The 27,868-nt window shown below is 34.9% G+C and overlaps 1 protein-coding gene across 1 annotated transcript in view; it reads right to left on the bottom strand.

Moving 5' to 3' along the window:
• Positions 1-2,032: 2,032 nt before the first annotated feature.
• LOC121437191 (nik-related protein kinase-like) overlaps positions 2,033-27,868 on the bottom strand; it is a 97,972-nt gene continuing 72,136 nt past the window's right edge. Inside the window, exons 18-29 of the mRNA XM_041637044.1 lie at positions 27,441-27,538; positions 25,795-26,153; positions 24,420-24,729; positions 22,784-22,961; positions 21,923-21,994; positions 20,359-20,502; positions 17,068-17,226; positions 14,374-14,474; positions 12,395-12,544; positions 9,151-9,286; positions 6,035-6,174; positions 2,033-2,891 (exon numbers count right to left, since the gene is read on the bottom strand). Of these exons, the coding sequence (XP_041492978.1) occupies positions 2,796-2,891; positions 6,035-6,174; positions 9,151-9,286; positions 12,395-12,544; positions 14,374-14,474; positions 17,068-17,226; positions 20,359-20,502; positions 21,923-21,994; positions 22,784-22,961; positions 24,420-24,729; positions 25,795-26,153; positions 27,441-27,538 (1,943 nt within the window). The 3' untranslated portion in view covers positions 2,033-2,795. The remainder of the gene's footprint in view (positions 2,892-6,034; positions 6,175-9,150; positions 9,287-12,394; positions 12,545-14,373; positions 14,475-17,067; positions 17,227-20,358; positions 20,503-21,922; positions 21,995-22,783; positions 22,962-24,419; positions 24,730-25,794; positions 26,154-27,440; positions 27,539-27,868) is intronic.

Here is a 27,868-nt window from a genome sequence, read left to right as displayed (position 1 = left end):
GTCTCTCTTTAGCACAAGAATTGGAAGTATCCACTATCATGACTGGAATTTCTATGTGATTTCTGGGGATTGAATTTAGAGCCATAAGGCACGGGCTTTACTAATCTAGTTATCTGTCCAGCCTTCAAATCAACGAATCTTTGCAGAAAACATCAATTTACCTCGCAACGAATTTAATCTTTGGCATTTTAAAATTTGGGTGAAGGGATGTAAGTGTAGGAGTGATACTGATTTGCTCATTTTATTGCTTTGATAATTTTCACTTCTTGCAATTAGCATCTTACTTTGCTTGAACCCATTAATCCATTCAGAAATTTTGCTATCAGTCCTCTTCTTAAACTGTTTTCAAAACATTTTGCACAATTTCTTTTATTACAAGTAATTTAAAGCAACTAAACCACCATTAAATCAAACCATACTCTCACCAGTGCTGATAATAACCCGCTAAAATATTCATGCTTCCAATCATAATCCTAGTTACACTGGCCTTCAGGGGTGCCTCTCCACACTTCTGTGATATGCTGGGCCTTCTAGGCACTGTTACATGGTATAGCACATATGTCATTTCTTCTATTACCGAGTATAAAGACTATGAGATGACATTGTTCCACTGTTCTGGCTCACCTGCCAAAAGCTATATAGATCCTACACAGATGTACACCTAGACTGGAAATATTCATTAGTGACATTTATTACTAGTGAACTACTTCAACTATTTCAATAGCTCATACTTGGCCACCCAATGCGTGCGGCTTCCTTTTCCTTGCTAGGTGTCAACCTTCTTTTCCTCACTAACGCATTAGCCTTCAAAGCACAGCAGTGCAGTGCTAATCTTTCCTGTGTGGTTGGTTTGGGACAACTTTGGAGAGTCTGCTTGCTATTTCCTGTGTTTGCTGGAATACTTGCCTTGGAGAGCAATGGGAGGTGAGTTGCTAAAATTAATTTTTTAAAATGTATTACTGCCTTAAACATATGATTTTAAGATAAAACTTATTATAAGCTTAACTGAGTAAATATGAAGAAGAAAAATGCTTAAAAGACTTTCCTACATACTACTTAAATGAGAAAAATTTCTGAAATTCAAACATAGCAAGCTCCATTTGCTCAGCGATGAGGTACTTGCACCAAGTTCCCCACGGCCTTTGGTGTACAATTTTTTTTTTAAAAGAAAACTACTTCTAAGGTATTGATTTGACATTAAAGTTTGCTTATTTAAAGTAACTACTGAACTTAAAAAAGTAATTTGAATTGTAAACATTGAAGGATAAGCCAGTTTTAGGATCACATTATTGTGTCACAGTAACAGAAATGTGAATCACATTTCACTTGGGGATTTAGGTTCGTCTACAATCTGAACACTGAGCTACTGCACTCTTGATAGAAGTCATGAGAAAATGCAAATCTTCATTTCTGGCACAAAGGTTCCAGGAAATGATACACTGCCAGGAAATCACACTCAGTCAGCTGCTTTCTGTTTTGGTTAACCAGGTAGTTTAACAGGCTTCAGATTTCAGACTAGAGGGCTTGTTGAGGTATACTTTGTGGTAGGTTCTGTGGCTTTTACTCTCGCCCCAGAACTAACCATGGCATTGAGGATGGATAGGTATAAATCACGTTTTCTTATCAGGTAGCAGTTACCATAGGTGATCAAATATCACCTATTTTGGCGTCTATAAAATATTTGGTTATGGACTGGCATGAATTTCACTAGTCCAATTTTGCAGACTTTGATATATGATTAATGTCATTGTTTTAAATCTCTTGTAATTTACTTACTTATAGCAAATTACTAAATTTGAGATTATCACTTGATGACTTTATTTCTCAGTTTGTAGTGATAGAAATGTGAAAATGCAAGTATTAGCTATCAATGTTCTTTTCATTTTGTCACATTGCTTTGTTTAATACCTGGAAGGGCGTTTTATATAGTTTAATGTAGGATGGGGAAATTCATATTCATTGCTGTCTGATGGTCATAGTAATAGCTAGATAATAAAATTAAGAACCCAGCCAATCATGGGGACAGAATTTGACGCCTACTTAGAAGTATTAAAAAAAAAAACAACCTGTCTACAGTACATGTGTATTGGAGTTCAGTTCTGTATTCAAACTAGTAAATACATTGTTTAGTAGGTTGTAAAACAGTTATTGCACATATGTGGGACTTTAGGATGGGGGAACCAAACATCTGAGGTTTTCTCCTTTTCTTCTTATATACAGAAAACCAGTTTAGCAAGGGGGAAAAATCACAATTGGTCTCCAACTGTGGATTTATTATGAAAAAGAATTGGGTGGCATTTCCCCCTTGATCACTGTAGTTTTCTTTTGGTATGCAGGTTGTTCAACCTGAGTCTGGGCTATAAAAATCCTTACGTTTTTTCTCTTAATCTAACTTTTCTTGGAAAAAAGTCACCTACATTAATTAAATTTTTTCTTTGGAAAAGCTTATTTAGGGCCAATTTATTTGAAAGTCACTTGTAAAGTAATTTATAACAGGTTTCTATTTTCCATGCTATAAATCTGAATACAGATACTGTCCAAACTGTCTTAAGAATAATGTCTGAATTCACAGTAACAAAAGTTACAAAGTTCGTGCAAAAGATATTGTACACCATTGGAGTACATAGAGCTTGCTATAGTTAAGTTTGTTTATAAAGCTGTACTTGTCACTGAAACTATGATGTGCTACATTAAAAGCCTCTGATTAAAGTTTTTCTAATGGTAAAACTGGAGTTTTAGGATGTAATGGCATATATGTGATGGATGTAAATGCTGGAGGAAATCATTGGGATCTTTCACACAGCATAACTTCTTTGGAGCTCTTCAAGTTTTCCAAGAGTCATAAAGTAAACCCGGCCGTGGTGATTGCTCAGTGTAGACGTAAAGAACAGCTTTAAAGAAATAAAGAGAAAAGCATCATCAGTGATTGGCTTATCCATTTTAGCAAGATAATAAACAAAAGTGGTAAGTACCAGTTTATAACTATAATTCGATGTAATTAAAATATTAAGCCATTTTGTTTGGAATAACTTTTCTTATTTTAAGAAGCATAAGTTTGATTAGTTTGGAACTTAAATTGCATATTTCAAGGTAACCTTTTCACCATAGTCTAGAGAATTGCAGTTCATATATTTTATTAATTTGGCTTTATGTTTACTTTTAAAATTTATTCTTTGAGACTTTCATACACCTATACAATGGATTATGATCACATGATCACTTACTCAATTCCCTTTGGATCCCTTCAACATGTTTCCTCCCATCTTCATATTCTCTTTTCAAAATTTAAAACCCACTGGGTCCAATCAGGGCTGACCATATGTGCACAGGTGTGAGGCCGGGAACCTACGAGTGCCTTCCCTAAAGAATTATGCTTCTACTTCCCTTAGCAGCTACCAACTGCCATATAATATTTATTATTGATGGTTTTCGTTGGCTGAAGTGCTTTATTAGTTTTGGTTAACAACACTTTCCTTTAGCTGAGGACATGCCAAACTGGATTGGAAAGCCCACAAGACCTCCACTCTATACAAAGAATTATAGGCAAGTGAGGAAAGCTGAGAGCTGGAAGTGGGAGAGGTGCTTTTCCACCAGGTAAAACCACACCAACTAGTTGTCTAGTGCCAAAAAGCCAGCCCTGAATACATACATACAAGGAATACTTTGTGGACTGAACAGGCTATATTTAGGAATATATATGAATATAAAAATTATGATGCAATAAAAATTAGTGAACAAGGGACTATGAATTTGAATGGCTGGGAGAAGTAAACGAGAGGGTTTGGAGGGAAGAAAGGGAATTAAATTTCTACTTTTTAGGATACAAGTTCATTTCACTTTAGGAAAAAACCATAAAAGGTAGAACATTCCTATAACTTCTTAAATATAAGCACAAGTCACAAGTGACAGCAAAAATTCTTTCCTTGTGTTAAAAGACAATTTGAATTAGAATAAATTTGTTTTTATTTTTTGAGATTATAATTGAATTGTAACATTTCCTCCTTTCCTTGGTATAATGAATGAAACCCAATGGAATAGAGAGGAACGTGGTGTACAAACATGGGTTCTTCCATAATAAAGAAAATCAGAACAGAATAGACACAAATATCAGAAAGAAATCAAAGCTTTTTTCCATCATTCAAAGTTCTATTTAGTAGGGCATGCTGACAACGAGCAGCTAACGTTAGCACATTTCATGTGCCGAATCCTCTGTAAGATGCTTACTACATTCTTGTTGTGGAAGAGATTTATCTTCCTTTCCCAAACAGTAATTACTAGTTCTATCTTAGAAATAAAGGAATTAAGTTTTTAAAAAGCCGGTCAGTGGTGGCGCACGCCTTTAATCCCAGCACTCGGGAGGCAGAGGCAGGCGGATCTCTGTGAGTTCTAGGCGATCCTGGTCTACAAGAGCTAGTGCCAGGTCAGGCTATAAAGCTACAGAGAAACCCTGTCTCGAAAAACTGAAAGAGAGAGAGAGAGAGAGAGAGAGAGAGAGAGAGAGAGAGAGAGATAAAACAAGGGTTGGAGATGTGACCCAACGGTACAGTGTTTGCATAACACATGTGAGATCCTGGGTTCCATGTCCAGCATTTTCCTACCCCCGACAAAAGAAACATAGGAAATATCAATTAAACTTCTCTGGTTCTCACATCTTGTTAGGTGGCAGAGCCAGAACTGCAAGCCTAACTCTCTGACCTCAAATCCTGGTTCTTAGCATTGAATTCCAAAATCGGGCACCTTTCCTTGACATGTGGCAAGTTTGCCCACTTTCCCTTATAGTAACTTGAATTCTGTATAACCTGTGGTAATGATTATTAATTCTATTAAGATTAATTCTTCAAAGCATTATTTCTTAAAATGTTAACTGAATTGATGAAATTTCCCATCTAGCTATTTTCAACAGTTAACACTGATCAAATTTCAGAGACAATTTCCAAGACTCAATTTTCATTTTCTTTCCTGTATTCTTCATTATACCTACTTGCGAAGATATAATTGAGACAGCTTCTGAAATAGCAACCATAAAGCCAAACATATAGTTATATATTTAACAAACGTAAACACTTCTTCCTTCTCTTATTCTTGGAATATGCTGAAAGCTAGAAATGGAAGATCTTCAAAAAGCAAAGAAAATGCTGATAAGGAGCTGGCAAAAAAGAATTTCTTGCACTGTTGGTAGGAGTGCATTGTTATAGCCATCATAGAGAATGGTATAAGAGCAGCTCAAAAAGTTCCAGACAGATAAAAACACAAAATAATAAGCTTTCCATGTGATCTGGTTCTCATATATCCAATTGGGTACCAGCCTACCAGAAATATTTGTATGCTGTGGTTATTGGAGCACTATCTACAATAACTTCTGCGTCAGTCTAAGTACCCATCAACTGAAGAAAACCAAACCAAACAAAACCAAACAACCCTCCCAAAACTAAAATCATGCATTTGCATAAAATTACATAGAGCTAGAGAACTTATATTAATTGAAATAATCCAAAAACAAAATATTAATGATTTATTTTGCATATCAAAGGTAAAAATGTCTATCTAGAGATCAGAATGATGTTGGGACTAAGGCAGATGAAGGGAGCTTGATCTGATTAGTTCACATGGATGGCATGCACTGAAATATCACAATGAATGTCACTGGTATGTGTGATTAAATTATGATAATCAAACCAAAATATTTAAATCATCCTAAGGAGGCAGATATGCTTTCATATTTTCTTAAATTTCTTGGTATGAAAGTAAAAATGACTTTGGATCAAAAATAATGTAAGTTCATGCCAAATAAAATATCAAAATTTAATGCTAATGTAACTAGAGATTTTTACTTTGAAATGAGGTTATGTTGAAACAAAATTACATTATTTACCAAATCTATTTCTGCTGCAAAAAAGAAAATTGTTTTTATTAATAGTGTGCTAATTTAAAAAATATATTCTTAAATATTTATGAACAAAAGGTAAAGGTCAGAAAGACTAATTAGTGTCAATGGTTAGTTTATTTTTCCTTTACTGAAGGGTATAAACTATACCTTGTCACCACGGGTGCACAGGAATCTCAGTTTCTTGATTGACCTGCGCTTGAACTCATTCTCGAGAATACTGGATTGTAGGGACCGCACTTCAACAGCCTTTTGGTCCCATCCGGTGATTCTCTGTGTACACTCAAAAGCTATAATACAAATGGAAATATCAAAAGACCATTTAGTTTTTGTAGAAGTGAGGTAAAACTCAGTCATTATCTATAGATCCCACAGTGATTCACATTGACTTGCTAGATCTTTGTCGATGTTTGTATTAGGATATTGTAAGACCATAGACAACTTTGTAGACATTCTGATCAACCCATGATTTAAAAAAAAATGGTAACAGTGTTGGTGAAGTGCAGTGTCACACCAGATACAGGTTGAGTGGTCCCAATAAAGAGCCATATTGTAGTATACATGGAAAACTGATTCATAAACAAATTAAAACAATGGCAGAGAGAGAGAAGCTATGGAGCCTCCAGAGTCAGGCATGCCAAAACTTTGCTGGTAAGCCACTGCCATGTGGCGATACACAGATTAATAGTAATGTGTTAAATTAATATGTAATAGTTAACCAATAAGAAACTAGAGCTAATGGGCCAAGCAGTGATTTAATTAAGACAGTTTCTGTGTGATTATTTCGGGTCTAAGCTGGCCGGATGGCCAGGAAGCAACAGGTAGCTTACTCCTACAACAGACTTGAGTCACTCTAATGTTACTGAGTAATTGTCCTGCTAGAAGCAGAACTCAGAGTAGTTGTCGAGGAAAATGTTATTGCATTTAAATTTCTTAGGCCTGTTTTATAATCCTTTGTGACAATATCATTTATGAAAATACTATCTGAAAGCAGAGTGCTTTTTATTAAACATCCATATACTTCCGTAATTCTGTGAAGTATTTTATGGCCAAAGAAGTAATATTATTAAATGTTTCACTTTCAAGCTACTATTCTTTATGTTATCTATAGGGAATAAAACTCCATACATAAAGTAAATTGTAACATTTAAAATCGCAAACATTTTAACTGCAGGTAATACACAACAAAATCTGGCACTTTGATGACTGAAAGCAGAATTCTTTAATCTATTATTTTTCTTTATTTGAAGGGGGAAAATTGGTGTCACTATAACTATGTCTTTTCTATTTAAAAAAAATCACCCATTTTTATCAAATGCTCCCAGGTACTTTTGTTTAAACCAAAATTTACCTGCTGTATTCTACATTAAATTTACATAAAATAACTTATAGAAGACTTTGTAAACTGTAAAAGTAACTTTCAAATGCATACTGGGAGAAAGGTGGCTTACCTCAAAGAAAAGTTCAAAGCATGTATTATCCCTGTTTTCACTACAATGAAAACTATTACTTGTATGATATTGATATCAATTTTTTTCTAAATTACTACGATATTTTGACTATGAAAAATAACTGTTCTGAAATAACTTTATTAGTGTAATATAGGGTCCTAATTAAATTTTGCCACAGGAAATACAAAGAACTAATGGCCTGCCTTACAGTAACTAGTAACAGAATTAGCATGTATAAATTTGAGTATTTTACTCACATGACTACTATATAAAAATAGTATTCTTCTCAACAGCCATAGAGATCCAAACTTTCTAATTTAATACAGCCTGTTTACCGAGTCCAATACCCAGTGTTTATATCATCACACATCCACTTAAACTAGTTTGTTTTCTGAAATCTTGAAGTAGAGATTTTTGGTAAAATTTTCTATAATTCTTAAACTTCTGTACAAATATTTGGGAATAAAAACCTTGTCCTTGTTATTGAAAACATCATAGATTAATGAAATGTAAATTTTAGTTTAGGACAATTTGGATTTAAGCTAGTTGTTAAGAGCAAGATGTTTGGAGTATGAAAACAGACTGAGTTCTTTCATTGATATTAGTGTTATATTGTAATATATTCTCAATATGCACTAAACAATAACATCATGGGCTTATAGTGCTATAATTTGTTTTACATATACGTGTCTTTCAAATTCTACCAAGCGAAATTAGCTTTTTGATCTAGGTTAGAAATTTTCTTGCCTGAGAACCAGAGATGATGTAGACATTGAAGATCCCTTTTACTCTTGTGATTACCTAGTGGCTTGAATACTAGGGTTATGCTCAGTTTCCCATTTGAACTTGGCTACCTGACTTTCATTTCTGGTTCATATACTTTTTGAGGTTCTGGGGATGCATTCTTTCCCTAGGCTGCATCACTACTTTCTACTTGACATATTATTTCTAAAAGTATTACTATAAAAGATATAACATGACTCATCGCTTTTACTTCCCTTTGCCCTAGATTCATCAATTTGTACCATAAGCATTAAGTTTCTGTCATTTATAATGGTTTTAAACCCTCTGTGAATTCTTACCTGTTTTAAGAAATTAGGGTAGGTTTTCAGGACAATTCTTAACATTAAAAGATTTTGCAGATCCAATGCAAAGAACTATCACCCATAGAAAAAATGTCCAAAAATGAGTTCTTTCAAACTGGAAATTAAAATAATGTGGGTGTCGCTTTTCTACCCACTGTACAGACATTTTAGAAGATTCTGTTATCTGTTTGGACAAATAGCTTTTTTACCCTTCCCTTTCCATCTCTTTTGTATAACCCACTGTCTCTTCAAACACACACACACAGGGCGGGGGAGTTGCCATTCATTCAGCTTATCATTCTACCATTTGCCCATGCTAACATTTTAACTATTGGTATGTATTTTATTTTCTAGCCACTGAACATTGGAAACATACAGAAGAATATCAGATTATGATAATTTCCCAGACCAGAAGGTCTGGGAAATTATTTTAGAGAAATAAAGTGTTCTGGTCAGAAAAAAAACGGATTTTCATGTTGCCACCTACCTGGGTGGCAAATAACAGGTATTCCAGGCAGTATCTGTCTTTTTATATAACTGATTTTAAATAAATACTACTCTATAAACAGAAAATTGATGACTAGACAAAATAGAGTCCCTTTTAAATGTGCAAGACTTTAAATTATCCACCAGTGCTTTAAGGAAAAAAAATTCTGGAAACCTTATTTAGGATACATTTTATACTCTTCAAACTTCTTGGTCTCATCTGAGAGAAAAAGTTGGTACATACCTACGGAAGATGGTATATCTTTCCACACATCAAGGATCTTCTTGTAGAGTTGTTCATTTGCTTCCTCAGAGGCAGCTTCAGCATTGAAGGAAAGCATCACGCCAATTCCCAGGCCATCAGGTAAAATGATGATGTTCTGTGATATAATGATTGCCAGGGATTGGTACTATGTTTATAAAGATTTTTGTGTCCAGAATTTTATCACTATTACATTAATTGAAGCAACTATGCCTTTAATTGAAGACCAAAAAATGTTCAACGTGCAGGAAGGAAGATAACCTCTGTTTCTAAATTAAACAGAATGAGATAAACTAAACATTTGAGAAGAGTTGGTTTTTATTATGTCATGAAGCCTTTGATTTAATTCTCTACTTTTGCTTAGGATAATAATTTGGAAAAAATAAGTAAAGCTGCACTTCCAACACAGTGAAATATTGTGAAATTCCACGAAAGTATTGTTTATTGTAATAGGAAAAATAATACAGTTCTGAATTTAAGATTCATTTCCAAAATTAAGCAATATTTTCATAATGAATATGTGAGCCAAGTAACAAATCATATACATAATTCTTGATCATCAGCAAATTCGTGAAAAAAGGGAAAATAACCCTCAAATAACTTGAGCTTAAAATGTTTTAAGGGACAACTTTTAATACTGTTATGGCTTGTTTAATTATATTTGTCCCCTATTCAAGAAAACGTAGACTTCTCATTCAAGTCACATGTTACCATAGGCTCAATATACAAATTCAGAAGTGTTGGTTGGCAGAATAAGGAAATACTAAGAGATAACTAAATATTTCTAAATATTTAGATTTATAAACAAGACAAAATTTGTTTAGAACACAGATATTATGCCAGTGTGTTTTTCCAAATTAGCAAGTTACAGGAAAAGAAAAGATGAGAAACTATACTTGCCAAAGCCAGCGTCCTCAGGCCAAGTGCTTGAGGCCATGTCTCAGCAACAACAATCCTCAAAACTAAAATGGGAATCCAGAGGCGAAACGCAGTTTTAATGCGTTCCCTGGGCACTTGCATGAGCAGTTGAATCAGAAACCAGATAAGAAAAAACGAAAGAAAATCCAAGAAATAAGGTTGTCTCAAGAAAATCTGTTTGTAATAAAAAGGGAGTGCTGCGAATCCAGACAGCCTCTGAGGTAATTCCCTTGCTTCTCGGATGCTTGCTGAAGGAATGGCATATTCGTCAGCACGCGTGGCTTCTCTGTAACATTAGAGCCTTTGTAAACTAGCACTTTGGAGAAAATATTATTTTTAGGACATTCTCTTTTAGAGACAGCATCCTCTCCCTTATATTAGAGTCCTTTCTATTTTAGTGGGTCAAGACACTAGGGAATTTGTCTAAAAATACGTTTGCGTATATATGAGGGATCCTAATTAGGTCAGAAAAATGATTTGTGAAATCTCTTCCTTTTTCATTCTCGTTTCTAAAGTTAATTAACTGATTTTCTAAAGCAGATAATTTCCCTGCTCATTATTTAGATTTAAACTTCTTTAATGATTTTATTTTTCAAACCAGTGACTAGTATATCCCAGGTTGGCTTCAAATTTGTTAAATAGCTAATGCTAGTAATAATACTGCCAAACTTCCTGCCTACACTTCCAAAGTTATGGGATTATACGTGTGCACTAAGATACCTGGCTGGACTTTTCAGTAAGTGTTAACTTAAGCCAACATTCCAGTATTCTTTATTGAACTGGCTTCTGAACAAAGGCTATCTGTTATGATGATAAATAAGATGCAGGAAGCTACAGAGACAACTTAAATATAGTTATATTTTTTTTCAAAATTATTTTGTGGGTTTGACTGAGGTTGTGTTTAATATTCTCACAGTACGAACAGTGTAAATTGTCTATATGGGCAGCCACTGGGTCATTAGCTAATGATTGCCAGTTTCACCAAAATGCCTTTAAAGATGTCTTCACCAATGTTCTGATTGCTTTATGTAATTGTTTTAATTGCATTATTAGAGACATGCTATATTCCTAAAATGTTCAAGATATCACACAAGTTGAGTGACTTAAAACACACAAATGTTATACAGAATGATAAGCTGCTGAAATGTTAAGATTCAGCAAGCTCAGTATCTTAAAGGAGATGAAGAAAAAGAACGGCGGTGGTGGCGCACACCTTTAATCCCAGCACTCAGGAGGCAGAGACAGGAAGATTTCTATGAGTTGGAGGCCAGCCTGTCTATAAAGTGATGTTCAGGACAGGCTCCAAACACTACAGAGAAATCCTGTCTCCAAAAACCAAAAATCAAAAAAGCAAAAATCAAAACAAACAAAAACCGAAAATCAAAATAAAAAAACAAACAAACTAAAAAACAACAACAACTGGTAAAGGCATTCCTTTAAATATAATTTTCAACAAGGAAAGCCATCAATTCCATGATAAATATTTTGTATGATGCACTTGGTGTGATATGATGTTCTCGTCAAGCTCTTTATATTAATGATGAGTATTTTCACAACCATTCGCAAGTTAGATCTAGACTTTTATTTACATGTTAAAATTGTAGAGCATTTACTTTAAAAATACTGAATCTTTTCGTCAGAAATTCCCAAATATAATGAATATCATAAATGAATTTTAAAGTAATTTGCTATAGTCTATAGAAAATGCAATAAAGAGGGGAGTACACTTAATTATGTAATTCTGCTATTGATTTCTTAACACAATGTATTAGTATATTACAGGGTATAGAAATTCTAAAGCCAATTGAAAAGTATCCTAGGGCCAATTAGTCTAAATGCAGAAAGATAAACAGATAGGGAATGTAGAACACAAAACCATTAAAGGGAGAAAGACCTCAATGAGTTCCACTTGATAATGACCAGATGGTGGTGTGGGCTTGAGATGAACAGATCTGGTTAATCAATATAACTGGATTGTAAAGGTTACATGTATTCATTAATAAGAAAATCATTATGGTCAAACAAAATCTGTCTGCAGACTGCATTTAAATACCTGGAAAATGAAAGCTTTAGTGATTCTTATTTATGTAGCAACACTTTCTGATATGCTTACCTGTTAGATCTCTACACCCTCAGAAACACATGTACATACAGGCAAACTATCAATGCACAGGAAGTAAAAATAAATATTGCTTTTAAAGTAAAAGAAATGAAAGAAAGTTACACTTTAAACTTTTGAGAGGTCTGATAACTGGAAAAATTCAAAGTGTTTACAGTAAGTCCAAGGGATCTGAAGGTGTTATCTTACATTATTTGGCAAGGTCACATCAGACATAACTTCAGATTCTGCATCAATGCTGTGGTAACCATTTGCTGAGCTGAAGAAAATCTTCAGTGTTTTTTCAGAACCAACAGCCAGGTCAACTTTCACTGGCTTAAGGTCAGGAGTTGGAAACACCTGAAAATATAAAAGCAAACATGGCCCAAAGGCCAAAATGACATTCTGACTAGGCAAAGATTTCCCTATTCTTTTGCTAGATTTACAAGTTTATAAAACTCAGATGGCTGTTTATGATTGGCTGATTGATTGATGATCCTGGTAACTGAACCTATAGTTTCCTATAAGCTACAATGACCAAATTGTTATGACCCTCAGAACTGCATATGGCCTTGTTCTCTCATTAGTGGCCCTTAAGTTCCTTGCCTTGAGCTTCAGCAAATGAAGGAGCTCATCTGGTCTCTTAAACCGGTTCGCTGGATCAGCTGCCTTTATTTTTGCCAATATTCGTATATAGGCTTCATAGGACATGTAGTCTCCTTCGGAGTCTGCTGATTGATCAATGCATACTTGGTAAGGAATGAAAAAGGCCATACACGTTAACCTATGGTAGACAGACTATCCTCGAAGACTCCTATGTTTTATAGTCTAAGGAAACAAAAAGGCAAACAGGATTCTTTGCCAAGATCAGCTTATATATCACATCACAGGATTCACAATAATGTGCTTATGAGGTGAGCATCAGAAATGGAAATGAGAAGTTGACAGGAACTGGCTAGACTTATTGTTGGTACTTATCTCTTTGTTTTCCAGTTCCATACCAGGTAGCGCTGACAAGCCAGCAGACACCCAAGAATTAACACATATCCAAATGTTGACAGCTGAACCAAGACCCAGTTTAGGCAGATCAGATCAGGGATGCTATATCTGTCATGGTAGACTGATTGTCTATATAGTAGCCATTCTATCTACAAAGAGGACACTGTGCAAACAGTGCAAATAGTTCTTGAGGAAAATTCATATGTGTTTTACCGTGATCAGTGTATCTATAGATGATGTTCTGGCCTAAAAATAGAACCTCATCTAAAATACAAATGTATTTCATGAATACCTTGAAGTCTATCAGGATGTGTTTCTACAAGAGCTTTGTGAAATCTGTAGGTGGACTGAGTAGTTCAGTATCACAGGGAACATTTATTAAAAATCAGGTTCTCAGGCCCCACTACAGAACCACTAATTCAGCCTGGAGTTGGGTCTGAGATCCAAATATTTAACAAATGCTTCCAGTGATTCTGATGCCTATAATCAGCAAGATAAAATAGCTACTTGCCTTTTGTAAAAATGTATTCTATTTAAATAGAACCCAATTTATGGGAAAGGGAAAACCTCAGCAGCAGATTATTTGGGCCATTAGATGGCTAACTTCCACAGCTGATGCATAAAAGGCAGCGAAATCTTTACATGTGAAGCACACTGCTGTGCCTACCCGCTATGTCCCAGAACAGTTCTCCAGAGAAGAAATCAAGACACCACTTGCTTCCCCCACCCACCTATTGTACTGCTAGCTGGAGCAGGCTTTTATCACCCCCTTCCAATGTGGCTTCCTCAGTATCTCCACATCTCTTCTTACCTTCCCTCTACTCCCCACCCCCCACTAAGAGAGAACAGGGACTTTCCCAGCTTCAAGTTATTGAGGTGGCACCTGAAGCCTGTGTTTTGGCCTCTAGAAGTGAAGATCTTCATGTTGACTACAGGAAATGGGAGTGAGGAGCTGGTGGGGATGTCCTGTAAGGGGAAGGGTTGGGGACATCCCTCAAACTCTCCCTTGCTGTGGCACCTGTGGATTTTCTAAAAAGGGGTTAAATGATAATTATTGACATGATATATTCAAATTGCAATAATTGTAGCCAAATGGTATGTATTTCCACATCTACATTACAAACTACTATTTTGTTTATAATTTCTTTATTTAGAGAAAACAGTATTATGCAAATGAAACGGTCACTCACTTTAATAGCAGTGCTTTCATCAAAGGATTTTGGTGCCCAGGCATAAAGGTGAATGGATGACTTCACAGCCACTGCAATGTATGTTGTTTCCTCATGTTGAACTTATAATGGCAACATACAAAAAGTCATACATCAGAATTAACAAGAACACTCAGGTGTTTATATTTATTATCACAAATGAAATGACAATTTTAAGAGCTAAAACTGCATATTTTTAGAATAGCTACTTGGCTGGAATTGTATTCTTGTCATTCAATATTAATATCACTGCATATTTCCATAGATTGTATTTATCTGTATTTAAGTGATATACTATCCAGGTACTAAAGAAAAATATTAGCAAATTACTAATCTGGTAAGTGTCTAGTATAAACTGGGCAGTGGTGGTGCACACTTTTATTCCCAGCACTTGGGAGGCATAGGCAGGCAATATCTGTGAGTTCGAGGCCAGCCTGGTCTACAAAAGCTAGTTCCAGGACAGGCCCCAAAGCTACAGAGAAACTGTGTCTCAGAAAAAAAAAATGAGTAGTATATAGGATGTATAAAAATTTCTACAACTCTATTCAGCATCAGAGCAAAAAGACTAGGCAAAGTACTTACTTTAAGAAAAATATACAAATGGTCAATAAATACATTAAAAAGTATGGAAGGGCATTACTAACCAACAAAATGTTCACTGAGTTATGAGGAACTACTTTAACTCTGCTTTAGGATGACAAATACTGTAAGGAGAAACACACACATATAAACATTCAAATGGATATGGAGAAAATGCAATCCTTATATATTAGTGGTGGTGATGGGAAATTCTGCATCTAGTTTGAAAACAGTTTAGGAGTACTATCCAAGAGAGAAAAAAAGAAAATGCACATAGATACCCATAGCAGAATTATTGTTATAAGCCTGAAAGTAGCAAGCAGACAAACATCTGCTAACTGATACGCTGATAAATACAAGTGATGTCTATATAATATATTAATATTCCTGAGTTTGAAAAATGAATATTGACATGTGTTGTATTATGACACAATACAAGTGAACCTTGGGAGTATTACACTAAGTGAAAGAAAACTGTTACAGAAGACCACATAATACACAGATATATTTATATTAGCTTCTGAGATAAGGCAAATACATAAAGAAGGAAAGAAGATCAAGGTTTCTCTAGTATTTGACAAAACATGGGTAAGGGGCTGGGCAATGGTGGCACACAGAGCAAGTTCCAGGACAGCCAAGGCTACACAGAGCAACCCTGTCTTGAAAAAACAAAATAGAAAGGGGAAAAGGTAGGAAATACTGAATGCCTGTCATTGAATTCATGGAATACTGGTCTCTTTGGGGACTAAAATCTGAACTTTTATTTAAATAAGATCATAGTAATGGCTATTGAGTTTTCCATTTTTAAAAACTACATTTCATAGTAGGTAAATAATTTCAATATCACTATTGATAGAGAAAGTAAAGGTTATACAAAGCACATGGTCATTTATGTAACATCCCACTTCTTTGGCTAGAATACTGCTTCTGTTCTGATTCTCTCCAATATTCTGTCTCTTTATCGTATTTCCTTCCTCTTTTTTAATTTTATCTCTTCTACCATTTTACCTGTTAATGGAAGAAATGATTTTTGGTAGTCCTGGATAGAAGTATTATTGATTAGAACAGGCTCAGCTAGGAAAAAGGACTTCACTTGTCCATTCACCTAAAGCAGATTTCAAAGGTGATTACCCTCATAAAGATCTATCATTGTGCTAAAAAATTGCCAGCTTAGTAAGAGGAAGTTGTTCAATATAAACTGCTGAATTAACATCTTGGAATGTCTTTCACCTTTGGGGCTATCATAGTTATATGACTGCAGGGCAGTGTGGTATCTAAAGCTAGAAGAAAGAGTTTATCTTGTCCTTTAGTTTTCTAGACACAAATCCCTTCATTTAATGCTATATGTTTATATGTGCACATATGTGCAAACAAAAAGTCAGTTATGATATAAATATTCTCTTGCAATTTGTATAAAGTGATTTCAGCAATCCTTCACCTACATTACCAATTCTCCTCTGAGGGCCAATGGCTTCAGAGTAAAAGGAAACTGAGAACAGATGGGATTTGCTTCAGAACTGGAATAGACTGGGCTAACATTACTTCATAGTCATCGAAAGCTCAGAACAATATTCTGTGGACAAAAGAGGTTCTTACTCTATTTTACAGAAATATTTGTGAGGAGACACAGGATATGAAAAAGTTCTCTAATAAAACATAAAGTATTAGGAGCAACAGTCAGTAGATCACAGAAACACTCTTTCAGAACCTACTACACCACTATAACGTTTCCTGGTCAGTATTAAACAGGATCCTATTTTATTTCCATTAAAAGGGAAGAAAATATCATATACATCTCTGTAAGTTGCTAAAGATACATCAAACGTAGTTACAGTAAGGAAAATATTACTTTTAAATATTAAGAGTGACTAGGAAAGGAAGAAAGAAGTAAACCAAATTGAACTCCAAGAGTGATTCCAGCCAATAGGTATGATTACATAGAAGAGGCCTAGGAGATGCCTCAATGACATTCACTCACATTTTCATTCAAAACTGCAAATCCTTTCCTTTCCTTGCCTTGTCTCTTGCAATTATGGACCTCTCCACATGAATGGAAGCACAAACTATATAACAATATTAAATGTGAAATGGACGTACGGACACTGAAGTGTTCACAGCCAGTCAACTTATCGATAGATTTACAAGCTTCCTCCGTCTTCAGCATTTCCTTCTGTCTTCTCTTACTTTCCGGATCATTATTCAGAATCTTGTTCCTCAGCCAAGTCAAATGATACACGCGAAGTCTGTTCTTGCGACCTGGTAAGAAAACATGATGGTATTTCAATTCTCTCTCTCTCTGTCTCTCTCTGTCTCTCTCTGTCTCTGTCTCTCTCTCTCTCTCTCTGTCTCTCTGTCTCTCTCTCTCTCACTCTCTTTCTCTCTGTCTCTCTCTGATATTCAAAATTCAAAGAAGCAGGGTGTACGCCTGTTTAAACCAATTGTTCATTAAATTAAGTCACTTTTAAAAGCTAACATGATAATCGTATCTTCTGTCTCAATTCCAAAAGACAGTTGGGTTCTACTGTCTGCCTCTATGCCTATCTGAAGTGGATCTAAAATACTCCGCTAGCATAGGTTAAGACTGTCTCTAGGATGCCAACCCAATGACTATTTGTTTGGATTTTCCTAAGTCATAGCTCCCCAGAAGTTTCCAGTCCTAGTGGTGGTCCCCGTATGTATGGATGAGATGTCTGAATGCTGACTGTTTGGGCATTTGGAACCAGGAAATGGATCTTCTAGAGTTCTGTCACCCTAGCATGTTTATAAATGAATCAGACACATTTATTATTTGTTTCTTCAATTCTTTTATCTAAAAAAATTTTGTCTTTTAAGGCTTATTTTTATATGTTTATGATGTATAATGTGGTATTCATGTAGACTGGGGAAATAAGCATATCCATTACTTTAATTGAAAAAATTTATTTATGGTGACTACATTCACTTTCCTTTTCTCTATTTTGATATACATAATCTGTTATTTTTCATACATTCACCTGTTTTACCATAGAACAACAAAATGTGGTACTCTTATTTAAATTTTACTTAACATGTACCTATTGCTTTCTATTGCCTTCCTTCCCTCTTTCCATTCAGTCCAGCCACTGGCAACCACCAGCCTAAATTCAGCCTCTTTGAGACAATGTTTGAATTATTTCTTTTAGTTTTTGAGATTATAATATAATTACATCATTTTCTCCTTCCAAGCTGTCCCTTATAACACTCCCTTCTTTCTTTAAAATCTATGGCCTCTCTTAATTGCTATATATATACACATGGATATTCATAAATACATAAATATAACCCGTTGAGACAATTTTTGAGATAGTCTTTAATTGTAATTTTCTCATTACAAAATTTATTTAAACACTAAAGAATTTATATGACTTTATTCTTTTTTGAAGTCTTATTTATCCTCTCTCTCTCTCTCTCTCTCTCTCTCTCTCTCTCTCTGTAACAGCCCTGGCTGTTCTGGAACTCACTATGTAGAACAAACTTGCCTCAGACTCACAGAAATCTACTTCCCTCTGCCCCCCAAGTGCTGGAATTAAAGGCATGTGCCACCACTGCCTGGCTTTTTAGTCATTTTTAATATTGTTATAAAAGTCCCAATAATAAGAATCTGTGAGAACAGGCTGACTTCAAACTTGGAGATACTCTTTCCTCTATCTCCTGAGTGCTGAGATTAAAAGTGTGTGCCTCTATGCTCAACCTAGCAGCAAAATTTTAAAGTGATTAATTTTACTGTGATTTTAGAGGGGAATTTTAAATAAGTGTTAGGGTTCAGAAAATCACACTTATGGACATTTTATACTCAATTGGTAGAATAAACTACTGATAATTTCACATTGCATCCTTATAACTTCTTTCAGGGTAGACTTTTGGGGATCCTCATCTGACAATAATTTTTTTATAGTATTTGACACAAAATAATTTGTAGGCTGAGGGATGCTTGCTTACCATGCACAAGGCCTTAGTTTTAAAACCTAGTAACAAACATTTGGGTAAACCCAATTACATTTGGGTTAAGTTTAAGGAATCTAAAGAGGTATGTCTGGGTTTGAGAAAATCAGATGAAAAAAAAATCTCTTATCCAGATGTGCATAATCTCTAAGCTATCCAGATGTTTTCAAAACTAAATGTTGCTTCTGTGTACCTGAAATTATTGCAAATGATTGGTCATGAAATATGATTAAAATATTATGATAGCTGAGTTTATCTCTAAAGGGTTTTGCCTTTCTTTAATCAAACCTTGAAGCAAAATGAATCAAATCCAATCACATGAAAATTTGCTAATATATATTCCACATATATCTTATATGTTATAAAGTACAAAAATTCATATAAATATCAGTGGTTGGTATGGTTTTATTTGGTGGCTGAATCTTACGTTAACCATTTCCATTGATTCATTAGTTGTCTTTTGATTTTCTGATACTAATTCCTGTTTACTGTTAGCTCTCAAACCCAAGACAAGCGGCTTAACTAAGGTACTTATTAACATATCAAAGCAGACACTGGCTGCCAGGTTCTCCCAGCGTCCCACAGTCCCTATGGGTTACAGGAACCTGCTGGTTGGCATATCCTGTCCCCCACCCAGAAGCTTTCAGCTCAGGGGCTGGGCTGTCTTTTTCCCATATATATGTTCTCTTATATTATACACTCTCTTCCATGTATATCCCAGCCATTTTGGCTACACCAGTTTTTTTTTTATTCTTTTGCCTTTTGAACTCTTGGCTGCCACTCCAGGCTCCCCTCTCTCTCATATTCTTGTTCAGTCTGTCATGTCCACTCTGGACTCTCCCAGATGCCTCTGGCTATGTTCTCCCTTCCATCTACAGTAAACCTCCTCGACCATACCTAGGAGCAGTCTTGTCCTTTTATTTTTTAATTCATTTAGTAGTCACAATTAATTTAACACCAGCTTACTTGCTTTTTCAGAGTCAGGCTCTTATTATGAAAATTATAAAAGATTATGAAAATCAACTGCTGTTTGGGAAAGGCGTAGATAATCTTGTCTGGTTGCCCTTGTAATATTACGTGGAGACAGGGACTATTCTTTCTTCTACCCAATAATTCATCCATTTGTGTTTTGGACACATCAAAAGCTAGATGGTGGCTATTAGTGTAGTCCCTTGTACGTGAGATTACTCACGGATACAAACATAGTTTTCTTGATCTCCAACCAAGGTTAAGTGCATCAACATCAAAGGGATTTTGTTTAAAGTGTGAATGGATAAGAAAACACAAGTAGGAGATTCTGCTGTCCCAATTAAAGGTTATATTTAAAGTGATTTCCTATGAGCACTTTCACCTAAGAAAGCCTTTAACCTAGTTTGCAGTTCAATTACTCTGCATAATTACTCGGTTAATTTGAGGACTTAAACAAACCAGAGATGGTAATCAGCAAATTGAGTGACTCCACGACTTGGATCTGGCGGAATGGTCTGCGCTTTATAAGTTTAATGATGTCTGCCTTTCCACTTCTGTCCATCAGGTACAGATTAGATCGGGTGCCCAGCAACAAATTGACTCCTGTTCAGACACAGAAAAGTGCTGCATTAGCTGATTATTTTTATGAGTGTGTATTAATTCTACAGAAAGGGTTTTCACTATGATGTTTTTATGCTTATCTATTACATAATTTAATCAAAATCACGGACATCAACCTCCCTTATATTTCCTTCTCACTCCCTCTGCATCCTATTCCATTTCCCTGTCTCCATTCAACTTTTAGGACCTTAAGAAAAATAAAACAACATTTTATAAATAAGGGGAAATGTGATGTTTGTCTTTATACATGTGGCTTATTTCAATATCCAGTTATAACCTACTTTTCTACAAACATGGTTCGAATCTTTTTCACAACTTAATAATACTCTACTATGTATGGGTGTATTCCACACCTTTTAACCTTTACCTATAGATTTAAGTAAATATGTATGTACAATTACTTTTCTTTTTTATTGCAGTTTGCTAATCCATGCAAACCTGACTTTTATCATTTCGGGATAATATTAGCCTTGTTAACATCATACTATTCAGATATGTACACTCCTCGCAGGTATGTTTCATTAAAATGAGTAGATAGCTCTCTATACATACTAGTAATATTCTATTGCCTGCTGTCTAGTGTGCCATCGGACATACAGAATATTATATATACATAGCACTATCTTATTATTTGTCACATACATTTCCAGAATCAATTAGACCTTCTGAATATTATCTTTAAGCAAATTTAGTGTATACATATATCTATACATACACAGTTAATTTTGGTTCTTAGACATCAACTACATCACATCATGCATTATTATCTGAGCCACTAAATTAGAAAATCATTGAGGATGACCATTTTCTTCTAAGGACTCTGTCCCCTGTATTTTTCTTTAAAACTCATCTTCAATCATATATGGGTTAAAATCTATTAAGTGTTAAGTTAGAAGTGGATGTTTACTTTGGACTCTGGTTGTGTTAAGTTATTTTTTAGTACTGTACTGTGTAGACTTGCTTGGGACAACCTATATATAATCTCAGATCTGCTGCTATGATCATTAATATTCTGAAACAAAGAGTTGAAAAAGTCTGTCAAATTTAACATTTATAGGGAAAACTTATACATCCTCTACACTTAAAAATTGCAAGATCCTAAAGAAACCTTTCTTGTAATAAGTATATACAAACTTAGAAAATATTAAACTCAAATTTTCAAATAATCATAGTGAAGTCTAATTTTGTATTTTACTCTAGTTAACTCAAGTTAAAAAGCATAAAATGGGGCAAGACATTAATTCAACAGGCCAAATCAGTCCTGAACCAATTACTATGAATTCATTTTAATTGATTGGCAATGGTAAAATGTTTTACTTCTACAACCTTCCCAAGTTTTCGATATGAACATGGATTTAAAACAGAACAAAAACAAAACTCAGTTTCAAGAACTCAAACTCACCCCACAAAGAACCACAGCAGATCTCAGACGTAAACTCCTTTTCGTACACATGGATTAGTGGTTTGTTATATGCTGGGAAGATACAGAGTGGGTTAATATTTACTTCAAATGGTAGGTGAGGGGGGTTTTCAGGCACCTCAACAAACCCAGCATGTACTGCAAAGGGAAAGGCATTGAGACAAATCACTGATCTATATACTAAATGTGCCAAGTATTTTCATAATGGAGATGACCCTCAAAGTTTGATTTCCTTATTGTATTTCATCTTCTATGTTAGATTTAGTAAATTTTTAGCTCATTAGAAAATACAAATCATACTGGTTAAAATAAATTGCCGAGTATGGATGTGATTTGTGGCTTTGATTATAGTGTAAAAGCAATAATTGAATGAGGGACTCAATTTCTCAATTGCAGGTCAAATCTAATCATCATAAAGAGTCAGTGAGAGCTGGGTATAATAGCAAGTGTCTGGGATCCCAGGAAGATGAGGAAGTCAGTGCCAGCAGCAGCTAGAGAATGAAATTAATGTCATCCCGGTTACACGAGACTCCCAAAAATCTAAGGAAAAAGAAAAGATTTTACTGAGGAGGAATTAAAAAGAAAAACTTATATATTATTTACTTATTTAGGCACATATGTTGTGGTTGGTTCTCTCCTTCTACCAAATGGGTCTAGGGGATCAAACTTAACTCGTTAGGCTTGGTAGCAATATTTTTACCTTCCGACGCATCTTGCCAGCATTCATCAACCTCATTTTATACCATATGAATATTCAACTTCTTTGATTTATCACACACCATGAACTACTGTATGAGCAAGTGGAAGCATGCAGCATGGAAAGATTGCACCAGAAATACTCACAGTTGGCGCTCGCAGTGTCGGTATCAGAGGCAGAAGCAGACCCTCCAGGAGATGAGTGGATGATAGGGAAACCCAGTGTTGCTGATGACCCTGCTGTGTCATTGGGATTCTCACCATCAAGTGCAAGGGATGTGATATCCAAGGCAATTGAATCTGAGGTCTCAGTTCCACCATCTGACTCCTATAAGAAGATATAGGATTGGGGAGCTGGTAAACAGGGGGTCTAAGGTTTAAAAGGAATATCTAAACCCTACATGCATACACCAATAAAACTACTTTGAAAAAAATCACACCCTGGGGGCATATCATCCCTTAGTTTACTATAACTACAGCGCCAATTCTGGTGGTACATACATATATTCCTGGCACATGCAAAACTGTTGCCATGAGTCTTAGGCCAACCTAGGCTACATAACAAGTTCTAGGCTAGCAGGAGCCTACAGAGCTAGAACCTGGTCCTAAAATTGTAAAACACAGACATGCAAACAACCAAAAATAAAATAAAATAATACAAAACAAAAAAACAGGAACAGAACAAAACAAGAAAAATGGCTAAGAAGAACCGTGGGGGTGTGGTTCAAATGACCAAACAAAAGACAGAAAACAAAACAACAAAAAGATTTATAACAATCCTTAAGTAAACATATTTCACACTTCCATTAATGGAGTAGATGCTCAAGGATAAAAGCCTCCAAGCATGACAATTCTATGTTCAGTATGTGGAAGAATTTTCAACTCTCTGGTGGGGTTATTGAATATTGAAGGTCGGGGGGAGAATTAGGAGTTAATTATTTGTGACGATTAAATATACCAGCCTAGATGTCTAATAGATTAATTGTAAAACAAAATGTGATATGTACATATACACAATGGAATTTTTTTCATCCACAAAGAAAAATAAAATCATGAAAATTTCAAAATAATGGATGGGTATGGAAATTATTATAGTAAGGGATATAATTCTACTCAGAGAAAAACATCCTTCCATTTCTTAATGACAGACACACAGATCCTAGAGTTTAATATGTGTGTGTGGGGGTGCGTGGGTGTAGCAGAGAACTAGAAGAGATTATCAAGAAAAGGGAGAAAAAAGGGAGAAAGATTTTAAGGAAGAGTAATGGGGAAAATGGATCAACAGAATCCATGTGACATAGACTTGAAAGGAAGGAAAAGGTACAGTTGAGGGGGCAAGGGAATGGAAGGAAGAGAAGGACCAACAAGATCAAAGTATGTGTGAAAATGCTGTAATGAAATTCATCACTTTATGTGCTATAAAATACAAATAAATACAAAATGCTAATGGTTGCACAATATTGTGTATGTCTAAAATGCTAGCTATATGAATGCTTTACTTGGAAATTTTTAGTATGTTTTCTACAGCTATAAATAGTATGACCAGTACCTTGAAATACTTCTCCATATGTATGATCTAACTTAAATTGACCAAAAAAATCAGGGATTTTTTTCCCCTGAAGTATATAAGAACCGTCAAATTGTATGTAGTGAAGATCCCATGCACTTATAATTTAATTATATATTTAAGTTATTTCAGGATTTGGAATACAAAAATATAATCATTGTGAATAGCTGAAATGTTACATATTATGTGCTGATATACATTCAAATGCTTCATTACCTCCTGCTCACGTTCAAACTCCTGAAATATATGTTGATCCAGTCCTGCACCATCTTCCTGTGAGTGAATTTCGTCTGCACAGAATCCATATGCTCCATTCTCTTCCCTGTTTCCATTGATTCCTCTGTATCTGGCACCTCTATTGGCTCCATGTCCATCTTGGCTTCTAAAGGCTGCACTGGCTTCAGCAGCAGGGTTTCCACGATACTTTCGGGCTCCATCGTTTCCATAGGCTCCGAAAGCCCCCCGCTCTCCATTCCTTCCACCTCTGCCACCATGCTTGAGTATTCCTTCTCTGCGATAGCTCTCCCTGTTAGCAAGAACAAATTCGTGAAAGAAGACCGTTCAATGTATCACAAAAGAAATCAGATTTTACACATATACACACCCATATAGGTTATGCTCAGGAATATTTTTGCTTTTTATTAATGCTTTTGTTTTATATACATGTGAAAATTTCCTCAATGTTTTTCCAGTATTAAATACTGAATTAACATGATAGCCACTGAATTAACATGATAGTCTTCATCATCATGTGGTAGACACGACTGTTTAGTGCAGAAAATACTCATTTTTCTTAAATAACTGAGTAAAAATTTCAGTCATGTTAATGATAAAACCCATAGTGATATTATAATATTTTTCAGTATTCTGTTACTTTTAACATATGTTTTCATTTATTTACATGTATATAAACAGCTCTGCTATAGACCTTTGGTCAATACTCTCACCAGAGTGTTCAAATGATATAGGCTTCATATGTTAGAGTAAGAGAATCACATAATCAGGGTTTATAAATGTTAAGTTCTAAAAATGCTCAATCCTTCATTTTACATGGAGACAATATTAAACCTGTGTCCCTATGAAGATTATAAATTAAAATCAGTATGAAAATGGAATTCTTTATAGTTTTTCTATTTGGGAGAAAAATTCAAAAGATCTTTTGGTAACTTCTGCACCAATTAAACTAATAAATATCATACCAAGTTGATCATATACAGGACAAAATCATCTCTACTCTCTGGGAAATGCTTAGCCAATCTTTCAAACAGTAGTAGAATCCTTCATCTTTTACATCATTTCTCATTGTGATTTTAAAGCAAAAGAAGATTCAATGGCATTGATTTGAAGAGAAACACTCGGACAATCCCAGTTATCAAGAAACTAATAAATAACTGAATTTAAATTGTATATACGTAATTCAGAATTATATGTTCTACATTAGAAAAATTTAAATCACAATACTGAACATATAACCAATATGAAAGTACAGTTCATTAACTCTCACAATGTTATTTTACATTTAAAAATAAACCAAATATGTCAATAGTTCTGAACTCATAAGCATCTAGTATAATAACAGAGACAAACCAACCTTGACCCATTAGTAGCAGCACCAAGATTATCATCTATGCCACGAAGAGACTCATCATCATAGTCACCATCACCACGGACTTCATAGACATTTGCCTGATCAGTCTGGTTATTCAAGTCATCATGGCCATTGACATGGTCACAGTTATCTTCATAAGCATCGTAAGAAGCTTCCTCATCAGTATTAGCACCAGCATCATAGAGTTCAACATAATCACCATCTTCTTCAGGTTGCTGAGTGACAGGTGCAGGAATTAGCCAATCATCCCAGAAGATTTCAGAGAGTGCATTATGGCCTACCCATTCATTTGTCAAGTATACAGGGGGTGATATTTTTCCCACTTTAAATCCATCTGGAACCTGTGTGCACAAGAAAGGTTAAGGTAGTCTCTAATAGCTTCTTATTTTCTTTAGCTATTGGAAGTTTCCAAAATGACAACATTTCAAAACATGTTAAAATCATATTCTTACTGAAACAAAGATGTCCAGCCAATACAGAGAGCAAATATTTTAGTGAAGATGAGTTGCCCAAATCCAAACATTAGTAATTAGTTGTGGACTTTGTAGATCACACAGCAAATAGCAAATTTACTCACTCTTTTATTAACCCTACTTGCCTGCTGAGCAGTAGACATTTGCACTTGATGCCAGGTAGTATGTTCTCTGCATGATGCCAGATAGTATGCTCTCTACAAAGTCTGTTTTTTTCCTTTTGTTTTATTCTAACACTGAGATTAAAGTATCGCTCTTGAAATAGATACATTATTTTTCCAGGTTTGTTCATATATGCCATATATTATCTTAAATTATTTCAAATGCCTCCAAAAAGCAAATGAATACAAATGTAATTCTTATGTTAGGCATAAACATGTATACAAAAAAGTATGGGTATTGTGAACATAGAACAATATGATCTGAAAGCAAATTACAAAAGTTTAGGGTGATCTTTTACTTCTACAATCAAAAGATACTAGTTTCATTAATATTTTCTTTCATTATGTATGGAACACTATTAAACAACAGTTAAAATGTAACTTATACCTCTTGATCGTAACTTAATTTCTAGAAATATCTGTTTGTCAGTATTCTTTCCTATATATTCTATTTGTAATTTGTGTGGTACTGGGATTGAACCTAGAAACTTGAGTATGCTAGGCAAGCATTCTACCATTAGATTAAATCCTTAACACATCTCTTCCACATACCCTGACAAAAATGTGAAAATACAACACTGATCAGATAAGTGCTTTTTCCTATTTCAATTTTAAATTTAGAATTTTCTATTTGGAATACTTCCCCAACAATGTAATCTTTTTAAATAAAGGCTAATAAAACACATTTAAACTCTTTTACTTCTCCATTTAAAAATATTTTATGGTATAAGTGGTTTCCTGTATGCATATTTGTGTGCATTGTGTGTGCCTGGTGTATGCAAAGATCAGAATAAGGTGTTAAATATGGAGCTGGAATTGCAGGTGATTATGAGTCACCATAGTCATTGTGAAAAGCAGACCCTCGTCTTCTGGGACAGGAACAAGTGATGAACCATCTGTCCATGCCTACCCTTTATCTTTTAATGTCAAAAAGAATAGGAAAAACCAAAATGATCTTAAAAGTAGATATAAATGCATCATGAGATAAACCTACATGGATATCAATCAGTAACTTCTGATCAATAGTAGAATAAGGCGGCGATGACTGGGACTTCCTCCTAGTCACAGGACTCTCCTCCTCAGAAGATGACTCTATGGAATGCCAAAAATTACATTAATAACAACAGTGATTTCACAACTGCTTCGGTATGTATAGTGGATCAGTTCAAAACCTTATTGTTTTTCTTTCAGCCTTTGTCATTCTATTTTGAAATTATCAGTTAATATTAAAATCATTGTGACAGTAATAAAGAAACAAGCAAGCTTAAGCCAATCATAGACTGTCAATAGATCATACCATGTCAAAAACAGCAAGTACGTCACTCTAAGAAGTAAGCAATTTCTGTATTTTACTTCTCTGTTATTTGGTTAGTATCAGCCAGTGGCGTAATTTTCAGTGTTTTCTGGTTCTGAGCTCAGTTG

Source organism: Microtus oregoni, unplaced genomic scaffold (genome assembly GCF_018167655.1).
Source record: "Microtus oregoni isolate MIOR12 unplaced genomic scaffold, Mior012 000050F_ref0000143, whole genome shotgun sequence".
NCBI classification, from domain to species: domain Eukaryota; kingdom Metazoa; phylum Chordata; class Mammalia; order Rodentia; family Cricetidae; genus Microtus; species Microtus oregoni.
Note: the sequence above shows the minus strand (reverse complement) of the source record. Positions and strands in the feature narration are given on the sequence as shown.